The sequence below is a fragment of the Heptranchias perlo genome, chromosome 17 (genome assembly GCF_035084215.1).
Source record: "Heptranchias perlo isolate sHepPer1 chromosome 17, sHepPer1.hap1, whole genome shotgun sequence".
Taxonomy (NCBI): domain Eukaryota; kingdom Metazoa; phylum Chordata; class Chondrichthyes; order Hexanchiformes; family Hexanchidae; genus Heptranchias; species Heptranchias perlo.
Genome location: NC_090341.1, coordinates 59,818,907 through 59,833,359, shown reverse-complemented (window position 1 = coordinate 59,833,359; position 14,453 = coordinate 59,818,907). Strand labels below are relative to the sequence as shown.

Sequence of the window (14,453 nt, the reverse complement as noted above, 5' to 3'; positions counted from 1 at the left end):
GCTAGTGGAACCTTTAATGTTAGAGAGAAGCCAACAGCAGTCAGCACTTGTCTAATATTAGGAACTTAAAGACAGTCCAGAGACCATCTCAGTTCTTCTTTACTTTCATTTTGAAATTTAGAAGGTTGGCTTTGTGCTCGAGATGTCATTATACCGCAAAGCTGTAGAGGTGAGATACTGTTTCCTCGAAACCTCATATCCAACACAAATTTCCAAACTCACGCTGGGCGGCCTGCAACTTACAATCATAGAATCATAGAATGATATAGCACAGAAGGAGGCAATTCGGTCCATCGTGCCTGTGTTGGCTCTTTGAAAGAGCTATCCTAGTAGTCCTATTCCCCTGCTCTTTCCCCATTGCCCTGTAAATTTTTCCCCTTCAAGTATTTATCCAATTCCCCTTTGAAAGTTATTATTGAATCTGCTTCCACCGCCCTTTCAGGCAGTGCATTCCAGATCATAACAACTCGCTGCGTAAAAAAATGTTGCCTCATGTCGCCTCTGGCTCTTTTGCCAATTACCTTAAATCTGTGTCCTCTGATTGCTGACCCTTCTGCCACCGGAAACAGTTTCTCCATATTTATTCCATCAAAACCATTCATGATTTTGAACACCTCTATCAAATCTCCCCTTAACCTTCTCTGCTGTAAGAAGAACAATCCCAGCTTCTCCAGTCTCTCCACATCCCTAGTAAATCTCCTCTGCACCCTCTCCAAGGCCTTGATATCTTTTCTAAAGTGTGGTACCCAGCTGGGGCCTAACCAGTGTTTTATAAAGGTTTAGCATAACTTCCTTGCTTTTGTACTCTTTGCCTCTGTTTATAAAGCCAAGGATCCCATATGCTTTTTTAACAGCCTTCTCAACTTGTCCTGCCTCCTTCAAAGATTTGTGTATGTACACCCCCAGGTCTCTCTGTTCCTGCACCTCTTTTAAAATTGTACCTTTTAGTTTATATTGCCATAAGCTTGCAAATTGAACACTGTAATTGCACTATAACATTCAGCCTGTACCAGTCACCCTACTCTGATTAGAATTATAATCCTGCAAGTTAGATGCAGATGGGATAAGGAGAGGAGCCATTTTAACTCATATCCTTTGTTAGATGTGATTCTCGGTTAGCCTGGCAATGATCCATTACTAGACTTTCAGTTAGAAGTTCATTAACGAAGCTGTCATCCTTAATTGGTGACATTGATCTCTGCCTCATCTCCTATTGCCGTATCCTGCCATAGCCAATAGTTATCCCCAACAGTGGGCTCCAGTGCCCATGGTAATAGGCAATAAATGTCACAAATGTTGTAAACTGGTATTGTCTTGAATTAATACTGATTAATCAAACATTCCTCCTCTCCATGTCCTGTGTAGGAGCCAAATGCTAACAGTGTGGCTTGGAATACCCAGTGTGAGGATATGCTTTGTTTCTCTGGTGGTGGTTTTCTCAACATCAAAGCCAGTAATTTTCCGGTGCACCAGCAGAAGCTCCAGGGTTTTGTGGTGGGCTACAATGGCTCCAAGATCTTCTGCCTGCATGTGTACGCCATGTCTGCAGTCGAGGTCCCACAGGTATGCCTCATTGTACAGACTGACGTATTGTCGGAAGGGTGGATATGATCAAAGGTGGGAATGCAGATTTGCCAATGCTTTAGTGAGTAAATGAGGTGTGGTACTGAGATCAGAAACGTCCCTGGTTAGAGTTAGCTGATCTCAGCCAGGGCAGAAGCTGGAGCTGTACAACACCACTGCACCAATGAGGGGGAAATAAAATCATCCAGGGGTCCCATTCCTAATGACTATCCAGCGACCCCTGCTGAAAGTGCATGTCAGATGAAGACTGAATTGGGCTGGCTGTATTGCCCCCTATGGGTGAATAGCTTTAGACAATTGCTGTCTCGGCTCACACATAAAGAGGCCACTTGGCAAGTTATGGAGGTCTGCTGATGCCCATTGATCCTGCTCCAGTAAGGAAAAGCAGCTTCAGAAGAGGAAAATTGGCAAAACAATGGATTCTTTTAAAACTGGGGCTATTGGTGATTCGATAGTGGTGAAAAGTATATTCCTAACCTGTTAAAATTGTGCCCTGAATTAAACGGTCAGATATATGTGAGGGCCAAGGTCCAAAAGCAGGATGTTTGCCTGCTTTCTCCATGGGGCATCCTAGATGTTGTTGGAAAGCGAAATATGGAATGGTGGATTGTGCCAATTGTGCTTAGTAGTATAAATGAATTCATTTGGGAGACTGAGTTAGATACTGGCTCAAATCTGCCTAGTCTGGTTGGATGAAAGGTTACCGTGTCTGCTGATTGAGGTTCCTATGTGAAATGGGTTTGGGCAGCCTCAGTCCAGTTCCTGCTGGGCGGGGGTTTACAGCACAAAACTGCCCTTACTTTGCAATAATTGGTACTAAACTGGCAGTCTCCCAATAAGATGATTGGTGAAACGAATGAAAAAAATGCTGCAGTAGAGAAAGAACTCTTCTGAGTTGGGGCTGACACCCATTGCTGGGGCAGAACAGAGGGAGCTATCCTTTGTATCTAACTGTGCTAAGTCTGTTCTGCTAGTGCTTGATGAAAGTATTCCATTTCTCAGCACCAACAACCCTCATTGAGTACAAAAATTCACATAAAAAAAGTCAAGTTGGTTTAGGCTAGATACGGTAGGGTTTGTCGGAACAATACCAAACGGACAGGCAAAGGTTTGGCTGACTTTACATAATTAAAGAGGAGTTCATTAAATGGGTACCACAGGACCTGAACCAGATTGGAGACAAGCAAAGTGCCCCATCCAGTATCACACAAGCGCACCACCTAATGACTCATCCAAAGGGGCAGCATTGACAGGACATGTGCTCTTCTTTATGGGTCATCTCTTTCAGTCCAGATTAGAAGATGGGAAGGTGCTGATTTGGTAAGAAAAACTGAATGAAAAATTGTTCTGTTTGATGGATGCAGTTAAACGTGATCATAATTAACAGGCAACTCTTTTTTAAAAAATAAGTCTGCACCCATGTACCAGTACTTGGAAAAGAAGATGTATAAGGAAGCCTATCAGATTGCCTGTTTAGGAGTAACGGAGAATGACTGGCGGGACCTGGCGATAGAGGCCTTGGAGGGAATGGACTTCGATACTGCTAAAAAGGTACCAGTACTGATGAGCTTCTCTCTCTCTCTCTTTTTATATATATAATAGAGAGATAAATAATAGGTATACACACACACACACACACACACACACACACACATAGGTGGAGGTGGATGTACAGCTTCTTGAACAGGCTCATTAAATGGGTACGTGTTAGCAGAGAGAAGAGACCTATCCCTTCTCTGGGCAGGATTTAAGCGAAGGAGGCATGTTCTCAATTACTGCAGCATACAGTCTGCGAATTTCAGGTCACTTCATTTATTTTTTGTACTTTGTGGCACCTATTTACTAATAAAACAACCAGTAAAATTTGAACCATGGTACTGCTTTTCAAACCCACTTATTTCCCATTCAGCTACCGCAGAGCAAGCCCTGTGTCCACCTGCCTGATGGCCTACCTGGTGAATATTTTAGCTCTGCCACACTTAAGACTGTGTGATTGTAGAGTTTGTCCTGACTTACTGATTGATCTGTGTGAACTGTGAGGTATTTGTCACATGGTCAGCACAGAGCAATCAGATACCAGAATCAATTTTACAAAAGGACAGAAGGCAGCCATGACACTTACCGCTCTGGGTCAGAACTTCTCTTACTGTTCATCTCTGCGAACAACTCCATCCATCCTTTATTATTACTCGCTTTCTTGCTCCCTACCCTATTTTTGTGTTACTTTGTGTTGTATTTTTTTTAAACATACTTTCCTCCTGTCAACAGCTTATTTTCCCTTCCTCACACTGTCTGCCGTGCTGCTTCCATACCATATTTTCCACTTCATTTTTTTCTCTTGCTGTTTTTTCCTCACCTAAGTGGTATCTTCAAATAGAAAGAGAAGGTAGCCATGTTTCCCTCTGCCCTACTGGTGAGCTACCGCTGAAAGCTCATGTACCCAGGGGTGCTATAGCAAAATGAAAGCATGGTGAGCGAGCTGTATAGAACAAACCAAGGATGCATGCAGTAGGTCAGCTGTGGCAATGCAAGGTGGAGCTCGGGCACTCACTTATTGGCACTAAGACTCCCGTCTACTCAAGGGAGCTCCAATTGTTTAATATAAAATTAAACCACAGCACTATAACACATTACCTTTTCTTCCTAATGGACAGAAACTAGTGGTCATTGACTTGAGCAGTTTATGCACATTATTCATACCCCAGACAATCACCCAAAAACCATCTGCATAATAGTTACCAACTATGCTAAACACTGAGAACTTTGATGCAATTTTTCTGTTCTGTGATATTTTCAAAATGGAGGTGCAGGGCTTAATAGGATAGCTAACCTCCGAGTTGCAGAGCTGGAGGGGGATGTCGTACAGTGAGGAGGAGGGCTGGAGAGATGAGTGTCCTCTGGTGAGGGGCAAGGCTGAAGAGGGTTAGTGTCCTGCATTGAGGGTGAGGACCAGAGAGGGGAGGTATTCAACAGTGAGGGTCAGGACTGGAGAGGGTGAGTGTCCTACAGTAAGTGGCAGGACTGGAGAGGATGAGTGTCCTACAGTAAGTGGCAGGACTGGAGAGGGTGAGTGTTCTACAGTGAGGGGCAGGACTGGAGAGGGTAAGTGTTCCACAGTGAGGGGCAGGACTGGAGAGGGTGAGTGCCCGACAGTGAGGGGCAGGACTGGAGAGGGTGGGTGTTCTACAGTGAGGGGCAGGACTGGAGAGGGTGAGTGCCCTACAGTGAGGGTCAGGACTGGAGAGGGTGAGTGTTCTAGAGTGAGGGGCAGGACTGGAGAGGGTGAGTGCCCGACAGTGAGGGTCAGGACTGGAGAGGGTGAGTGTTCCACAGTGAGGGTCAGGACTGGAGAGGGTGAGTGTTCCACAGTGAGGGTCAGGACTGGAGAGGGTGAGTGTTCTACAGTGAGGGGCAGGACTGGAGAGGGTGAGTGCCCTACAGTGAGGGTCAGGACTGGAGAGGGTGAGTGTTCTACAGTGAGGGGCAGGACTGGAGAGGGTGAGTGTTCTACAGTGAGGGGCAGGACTGGAGAGGGTGAGTGCCCTACAGTGAGGGTCAGGACTGGAGAGGGTGAGTGTTCTACAGTGAGGGGCAGGACTGGAGAGGGTGAGTGTTCCACAGTGAGGGGCAGGACTGGAGAGGGAGAGGGTGAGTGTTCTACAGTAAGAGGCAGGACTGGAGAGGGTGAGTGTTCTAGAGTGAGGGTCAGGACTGGAGAGGGTGAGTGTTCTACAGTGAGGGGCAGGACTGGAGAGGGTGAGTGTTCTACAGTAAGAGGCAGGACTGGAGAGGGTGAGTGTTCTAGAGTGAGGGTCAGGACTGGAGAGGGTGAGTGTTCTACAGTGAGGGGCAGGACTGGAGAGGGTGAGTGCCCTACATTGAGGGTCAGGACTGGAGAGGGTGAGTGCCCTACAGTGAGGGTCAGGACTGGAGAGGGTGAGTGTTCTACAGTGAGGGGCAGGACTGGAGAGGGTGAGTGTTCTACAGTGAGGGGCAGGACTGGAGAGGGAGAGGGTGAGTGCCCTACATTGAGGGTCAGGACTGGAGAGGGTGAGTGCCCTACAGTGAGGGGCAGGACTGGAGAGGGTGAGTGTTCTACAGTGAGGGGCAGGACTGGAGAGGGTGAGTGTTCTACAGTGAGGGTCAGGACTGGAGAGGGTGAGTGTTCTGCAGTGAGGGGCAGGACTGGAGAGGGTGAGTGTTCTACAGTGAGGGGCAGGACTGGAGAGGGTGAGTGTTCTGCAGTGAGGGGCAGGACTGGAGAGGTTGAGTGCCCTACAGTGAGGGGCAGGACTGGAGAGGGTGAGTGTTGTGCAGTGAGGGTCAGGGCTGGAGAGGGTGAGTATTCTTAGTGGGGCAGGACTTGAGAGGTTGGGCCCTGCAGTGAGAGGCAGGGCTGGAGATAGGCAAAGGAAAAGATGTTAACGGGAGATAGTTGCAGGATGGGTAAATGTTATTAGAGCTCCTTGCTCATGTGGAGGCTAAATGTCAACAAGGACTGGTTTACATGTTGTAACTTCTGTGTATCTGTATGTACATCCTTATTTGAAATATCATAAAGTTTTGGAAGTATTCAAATTATATTTTTCTCATCTTTCTAAATAACTTAGATTTTATTACTGCTGAACTTCTGATTAGGGTTTGGATGATCTTCAGCCATTCATGGAAAAACCGCAGGGAATCTGCTTTTTGTGGATCTGGGAGTAGGGCTGTATAATGGAAGTTTAAAAATGTCTGATGGTATTGCAGTTCCACAGCACATTGCATTAGCAGCGCACCCACACATGGAATGAAGGGGCTGCAGAGTTTCATATTTTAACCATTCGGGCTTGGCAGGGGCCAGTTGTCTTACTGGAAGCGGTGGGGAGACCAAGTTCTCCTGGTACCGGTGGTTCATGGCCTGCGGAACCACTTGTCTGCGATGAAACGAGTAAATGAGGGTACATGTCCTTCAGTGGAGCATAGCCTCCTCTCAGATGTTGAAGGATTAGATTGTAGCACACATGCGGAAATTCCGAATTGCCACTGGATGGCAGAAGATGGTCATCAACAGGAGTTTCTCAGTTCTAATGTACAAACTTGTGTGTTCTTGTTTTAGATGGATATCGATCTCTGCAAAATTGGGCCAACTGAGTGATTTGCTTTTTAAGTAATAGTCCCTGAATCTGTGATTTGGTATTTTTTTTCTAAGTATTAGGTTTATCTGTGACAGGATGCCCACACACTACGGCCACCAGAGCTGCAGGGGCAAGTCCCTCAGAAACCGATGTGTGTGTGGGCATAGAGGAGAGATTAAATGGGGCTTCCTTTTGAAATTCAAATACACTATTTTGTTCCCCATATGAGTTCTCTATTTTACAGTTCCAGTCTTTAAGCAAAAAGGCTGCAAGGTGTTTTGTTCCAAAGTATAATAGCTTTATTAAGAAGTTATAATAAGTAACAAAGATATTAAAATACAAGAGTACAATTAAACATACTAATAAGATGAATACAACCTAACAAAGTTTATCACTGTCCAAGGCCTCGAAGTGGTTCGATGGTCTTGATTAGTTGAGCAGTCCAGTCTCACTCCGAGATCATTCTAATCAATACGAAGAGATTTCCATCTTATATGCGTTTTAGACACATTAGCTCTATATGGGTCATGTTCAAACATCAATCGGTTTCTCTGTCTCCAAGCTATGACTCAGTCTTTAAACATTTGTTATTCATACGACTCAAACCCCCCCTTTTCAAAACTACTCGGGGTGTGTGCGTACAAAGACTCCCCAGACATCTCAGATAACAGAATACCTGACATTGTTAGCCTTCCTTATGATTAGTTGTCTCCGAGTTATCAAGAACTCTCACCTTTACCCAAACTAGAGACAACTCCCCATACCCATCTTATGAACAGGAGACCAGAATGACTCCAGATGCTCATTACTCAGAGGCCCTCTTTGCACAAGTCATAAAAAGTTTGTTTTGGATAGATGGAAAGCCTTTGTTCACCCTCAGTTGAGTTGCAATCACAGATTGGAGAGGGTGAGTGCCCTACAGTGAGGGGCAGGACTGGAGAGGGTGAGTGCCCTACAGTGAGGGTCAGGGCTGGAGAGGGTGAGTATTTTATAGTGGGGCAGGACTTGAGAGGTTGGGCCCTACAATGAGTACCTGCGGACGTGCGGGGTATCCGGCTCCAAGTGAAAATCATGCCCCAGATCTCCCCAAACCTCCAAGCAAAATTCAAATAGTAGGAATTAGAGGGACTCCAGAACAAGGTGGGGTGGGGGGGGGTTGGGTGGTTGTTATCTTAAAATTATAGCTAGGCCATTGAGGAGTCAAATCAGGAAGCACCTTTTCACACAAAGGGGAGGAGAAATCTGGAACTCTCTTCCCCCCCCAAAAGGCTGTGGATGCTAGGGGTCAATCGGAGCTTTCAAGATTGAGATCGATAGATTTTTTTTTTGGATAAGGGTTATCAAGGGATATGGAGCAAAAAGGGGTTGAGGTACAGATCAGCCATGATCTAATTGAATGGCGGAATAGGCTCAAGGAGCTGAATGGCCTGCTCTTGTTCCTGTGTGTTTAAAAAAAAGTGAGCTTAAGTGGCTGCTGGGCGTCACCATCTGGATAACCAGGCTTGTGTGGTGCATACAATTCATTTGGAAACCCCAGATCAGGGCTGTAATGTAACCCAGAGATTTAGACAATTTCCTAAACTGTGATTATAAACCTTGAGATGAACTTTGATAGGTGGTACATCTTGCTCGACAAATCTACTGGAGGATTTAGTTACTTGACCAGATTTACTAAACCTAGGTCCAGAAACTGCATCACGCAGCAATCATTTATTGGGCACTGCGCGGACGCTTCGGGCTGCAAGTGCGCCGTCAGCCATATTAGGTAAGGACAAACAAGAGGCGTCCTTTACTCATGCTTGAAGCAGGAGTTGGTCCCTTTTGCATATGCAAACAAGGGGCCTAATACCTGCTTGAGGTCCCCTCTCCAAGATTGGTTTGCCCTGAGGCAGCCAGCGCCATTGTCGGAAACCAGCCCTAGGGATCACCTGCACTAAAGAAGGTAAGTAACTTTACAGGAGTGCCTCCCGAACCCACATTTAACCACGCTCCTGATCACCCATGCTCCCGGCACCGACCCCCAATCTCCCACACTCGCGGCCCCCTGACCTCGGTGTCGAGATCCCCGGGCCCCCTGATCTCCCTTCCTCAGCCCCATAATTCCAGGTTCCTTGACCTGATCCTGGCCCCTGCGACTCCAGGCCCCTCGGCCCTGTGCGGTCTTGCACCCCCATTCCCGACCAGACCCACTTACCTGAGGGCCACTGCGATGATTTTTCACTATTCTCTAGTCTTCACCAGCAGCATGTTGCATCCATTGTGCCAACTCCATTACATAAGAACATAAGAAATTGAAGCAGGAGTAGGTCATACGGCCCCTCGAGCCTGCTCCGCCATTCACTAAGATCGTGGCTGATCTTCAACCTCAACTCCACTTTCCTGCCCGATCCCCATATCCCTTGATTCCATTAATGTCCAAAAATCTATCTATCTATCAATCTCAGCCTTGAATATACTCAACGACTCAGCCTCCACAGCCCTCTGCGGTAGAGAATTCTAAAGATTTACAACCCTTTGTGTGAAGAAATTCCTCCTCATCTCAGTCTTGAATGGCTGACCCCACATCCTGCAATTATGCCCTCTAGTTCTAGATTCTCTAGCCAGGGGAAACAATCTCTCAGCATCTACCCTGTCAAGTCCCCTCATAATCTTACACATTTCAATGAGATCATCTGTCATTCTTCTAAATTCTGGAGAGCATAGGCCCATTCTACTCAACAGTGAAGTCCGAGGCCCGATATCAGGGGCGCCTCGGACCTCACCGTTCAGGCGCAGGGATTCTGTGCTCTCCACGTGCCCCAAAATAGCCATGCCCAAATTTCTAGGCTTTAGACTTTAGCAAAGCACATAGAGGGGTTACTTTGCAAGTTAGAAAGGCATGGAATAGGAGTGACTCCTTTGAAGTGATAACTAACGGTTGAACCAGAGGATGCAAAGAGTGATTATTAAGAAGATGTTAGGACATACAGTTTGAGGGATAGAGCACAAGTCTCAGGAAGTGATAGTTGGTTTGTACAAAGCACTGATCCACCCCATTGTGTGCAGTTCTGGGCACCGGATCACAGGCCTTTGAGAGAACACAAAGAAGGGTAACTAAGATGATAAATCTCAGGTTCCCAATCCCATTTGAGGAAAGACTACAGGTACTAGGGATGTTTGCATTGGAAAAAGGTGATCTTACTGAGGCATTTAAGGTCCTAAAGAGAATAAATAAAATTGAATGCCAGAGAGATGTTCAATTTTAGCACACACTCTAGAACAGGGGGACCTGGATTCAAACTTAGCTGAGAAAAAGTGAATCCACAGTAAAGATCTAACTTCTGCACACACAGGACGGTGAATCTGTGCAATAGCTGACCCACGGAGGCAGTGGAAGCAGAAGATGTTATAAGTTTCAAATGTGTGAAGGATATAATTTTGGAAGACCCGGCTATTGAGGGGTAAGGAAGAAAACGTGGATATAAAGTCTATGTCCTTTGGGGACTGGCCCAATGGAAGAATGCGATCTTTTGTTTGTAAAGTGTTGCATTCCTAAGGCCATTGGGATTTTTTGCTGGCATTTATTGCCCATCACTAGTTGCCCTGAGAAGGTGGTGGTGGGCCACTGCAGTCTACGAGGTGTTCTTTGCAGTGGCTTGATACAACTGAGTGGCTTGCTTGGCCATTTCAGAGGGCAGTTAAGAGTCACATAGGCCAGAACGGGTAAGGACGGCAGGTTTCCTTCCCTAAAAGACATTAGTGAACCAGTTCAGTTCTTACAACAATCTGACAGCTTCGTGGCCACTTTTACTGATACCAGCTCTTTATTTGCAGATTTTTAAAACTGAATTCAAATTCTCAAACTGCCATGGTGGGATTTGAATTCACATTCTCTGGATTAAAAGTTCATTCCTCTGAGTTACTGGTCCAGTAACATAACCACTACACCACCGGATGTATCAGGGTGGGGGAGACAGTGCCCCTTTCCTGTGATATATTATGAGTATCCACAGTCACCTGGAGTTTGCTTGATCACTTTCGGAGTCAGGGAGGAACTTCCCACGTTAACCTCTTGACTCACCATGAGCAGCATCACTGAATTTCTGCTAGTATTACAAAAAAATATCATACTCAGACTGACATTGAGAGACCATATAGTAAACTGCTTTCAAGCTGTGCCAATAATACCCTGCACCAAGCACTCAGTTCACAACAGCAGTTGGGAGTGATTTTCTCTCCCCGGCTTCCACTTGATGGATGGGGAATGGATCAGACCTACATCCCACTCCACTGTGGAGCTGCATGTTGGAGCTCACGCAGGCAGCAACACAGTGTTGTTAAACTTGATGGATGGGGAATGGATCAGACCTACATCCCACTCCACTGTGGAGCTGCATGTTGGAGCTCACGCAGGTAGCAACACAGTGTTGTTAAACTTGATGGATGGGGAATGGATCAGACCTACATCCCACTCCACTGTGGAGCTGCATGCTGGAGCTCACGCAGGCAGCAACACAGTGTTGTTAAACTTGATGGATGGGGAATGGATCAGACCTACATCCCACTCCACTGTGGAGCTGCATGCTGGAGCTCACGCAGGCAGCAACACAGTGTTGTTAAACTTGATGGATGGGGAATGGATCAGACCTACATCCCACTCCACTGTGGAGCTGCATGTTGGAGCTCACGCAGGCAGCAACACAGTGTTGTTAAACTTGATGGATGGGGAATGGATCAGACCTACATCCCACTCCACTGTGGAGCTGCATGTTGGAGCTCACGCAGGCAGCAACACAGTGTTGTTAAACTTGATGGATGGGGAATGGATCAGACCTACATCCCACTCCACTGTGGAGCTGCATGCTGGAGCTCACGCAGGCAGCAACACAGTGTTGTTAAACTTGCAGAATGGGCGTGTAATTGGCAAATGAATTTCAATATAGATAATTGTGAAATGGTGTATTTTGGTAGGAAGAATAAGGAGGCGACATACTCCTGGGAAAATAAAAGGACTAAATGGGATAGAAGAGCAAAGGGATCTGGGGGTACAGATACACAAATCACTAAAAGTAGTTACACAGGATAATAAGGCCGTAAGGAAAGCAAACCAAGCATTGGGGTTCACTTCTAGAGGGATAGAATTGAAAAGCAGAGAAGTATAGAACCTTTGTTAGACCACACTTAGAGTTCTGTGCACATTTCTAGTGTCCATATTATAAAAAGGATATAGAGGTGCTGGAGAAGCTACAAAAAAAGATTTACAAGGATCATACCAGAACTGAGAGGTTATACCTATCAGGAAAGGCTGAACAAGCTGGGGCTCTTTTCTCTAGAAAAGAGAAGACTGAGGGGTGACCTGCTAGAGGTCTTTAAGATTATGAAAGGGTTTGATACACTAGACATAGAGAAAATGTTTCCACTTGTGGGGAGACCAGAACCAGGGGCAATAAATATAAGATAGTCACTGATCAATCCAATAGGGAATTCAGGGGAAACTTCTTTACCCAGAGAGTGGTTAGAATGTGGAACTCGCTACCACAAGGAGTAGTTGAAGACAATAGCATAGAGGAGGCTTGTGTGGAGCATAAAAACCACATGGACCAGTTGGGCCGAATGGCCTCTTTCTGTGCTGTATATTCTTTGTAATGTATGTTATAACTGTTGAAAAGTACTTTATCTGTACTTCAGTAAACTTTAATGCCCTGCATGTTTTAATTTATTGGCAGGCATTTATCAGAGTGCGAGATCTCCGCTATTTAGAGCTTATTAGCAGCATTGAGGTAAGGAAATGACTTTGTACATCCTTCAATTGTCTTAATGTTATCGTGTAGTTTATATTGAACTGTATTTATCAATAACAAAATGCGGGTGCTAAACAGTTGCCCCAAATCATAATTGAAAATGAGGGTGCATTTAAACTGCAACTTCAGCATCAACCACTTCGCACCAACACTAAAGTTATGGTGTAAATCCAAAGTTCGGGTCCAACCAGACTCAGGAAGGGAACGGAGTGAGATTTCCTGGAGGGCGAGGTCTCATACCTTTTCCATTAGACACTGAATGGAATGTTAATACAGTGCGGTGTCAAATCAGCTGTAAAAAGTGCCCATGGGGTTCTGTGGACTTCCTGGGCACTTTTATAGCTACCTGCAGTTAATTTTAGATATTTTACAATGCAGATACTGCCACCCCACAGAGCGGTTACAAATTACATTGCTGTTGGTCCTTGTCACATTTTGCGATTTCTGATTATGCTGCTATGAACTTTGGTGTAACATATGTCAAAAATGCAACTGTTGAGTTAAATTGAGCACTGAAAGGGTTAAATTCACAGGGTAGCAGGTTTAGGCAAAGTCGGTTAAACTTCAGAGGAAGTGTCTGAACCGGTATGCTTCAGACAATGAAAGTTAATTTGGAAATTGAAGTGAATATTCACACCCATTGCAGTTGGGGTGACTCACTTTATCTGAGCTCAGCAGCAGTAGCTGCCAGGGTCATCTGGTGAGATTCTGCTTCCCGAGGTCAGAATTATGAAAATATGGGACAGTCAAGCCTAGCAAAGAGTGTGAGGTCAGTTAGGCGGGTTTTTAAAAACAATGCTGCTCGGACAGTGAGGCCCGGCGAAGGCTGCAAGAAGTTAGAATGCTGGAGAATAGTTAGAAGTTATTTTGTTTAGGCCAAACAACATGGCACACCAATGTGGGGAAGTGTGGTGTATTCATTATTTTGTATAATGATGCAAATTTGTACTGATTGGGCTAAGTGAGTCTTACCTTAATTGTTGCTCTGTATGTTCACTCGGTGTGAAATAAAGCAGCCTACTGACTGGAATTTGGCCTCATTTTACCAAGAGTTTTCTTGTTCCACCCTCGGAAAGATTGAAGGAATACGGGTGAAGATGTGCAGAAAACCCAACTTCTAGTTCATATATTGAGGGGGATGCATTGTTACACTTCTGGGTTATGCGTAATGATGTGGAGATGCCGGTGATGGACTGGGGTTATGCGTAGGTATTGGCCAGTGAGAGCCAACTCCAGGAACATGAAGGGCATGCGATCCGCTTACACGAACGACTGATGCCACTGAACCTGAGACGATGTCTACAGCAAACCCAAATTTATGACAGACCTCTTATCGTTCTCTTTCAATGCATAATTAGCCCAGAGTAAAACTTATTGTGTAATCTGTATTTGTATTGGAAGTTATTACCAGTAGGATTTTTTTCTCTGCAGGAGCGTAAAAAGCATGGTGAGAATGACAATGAGCTGTTTCTAGCAGACGTGTATGCTTACCAGGGCAAGTTCCATGAGGCAGCCAAATTGTACAAGAAGACAGGAAATAATAGTCGAGCCTTAAACATGTACACTGACCTACGTATGTTTGACTATGCCAAGGTACTAAGCTGATAAATAATGTGCAGGAAGGTTTTTAAACTTCATTTTTAAGTTGGTTCAATTACAATTTTAGGATTTAACATTCACCAGTACGTGTAAAGGAGCAAGAGCAGCTTTTTTTCTAATTTGCACTTCTTTGCATTTACCTGTATATTCTTGGTTGTCCCTCTTATTCGCTCGCTAGAATCTCTTCAGTGCCTCAGATGTTTTTAAAATTAAAACCCTACTCTGCCGTATATACTCACTTGTAGGTGACCCACAAAGAGACAATCGGCCTACTTTCCAGCCAAAAAATCAATGTAAAATGCCCGAGAGGAGGAATTTAATTTTAATGTTCTCTGCCTGTTCCACGTTCTGGCATTGCTGCACACAGACTGGG

The 14,453-nt window shown here is 45.3% G+C and overlaps 1 protein-coding gene across 4 annotated transcripts in view; it reads left to right on the top strand.

Moving 5' to 3' along the window:
* The window catches only part of ift122 (intraflagellar transport 122 homolog (Chlamydomonas)), a 161,129-nt gene that overhangs the window by 60,295 nt on the left and 86,381 nt on the right, over window positions 1-14,453 (top strand). For all 4 annotated transcript variants that reach the window (XR_010966127.1, XM_067999036.1, XM_067999035.1 and 1 more), the window contains exons 14-17: window positions 1,366-1,563; window positions 2,995-3,135; window positions 12,407-12,460; window positions 13,913-14,074. Coding sequence is in view for 3 of the 4 variants with exons in the window: in XM_067999036.1 (XP_067855137.1) it covers window positions 1,366-1,563; window positions 2,995-3,135; window positions 12,407-12,460; window positions 13,913-14,074 (555 nt within the window). In the remaining variant the exon portion in view is untranslated. The remainder of the gene's footprint in view (window positions 1-1,365; window positions 1,564-2,994; window positions 3,136-12,406; window positions 12,461-13,912; window positions 14,075-14,453) is intronic.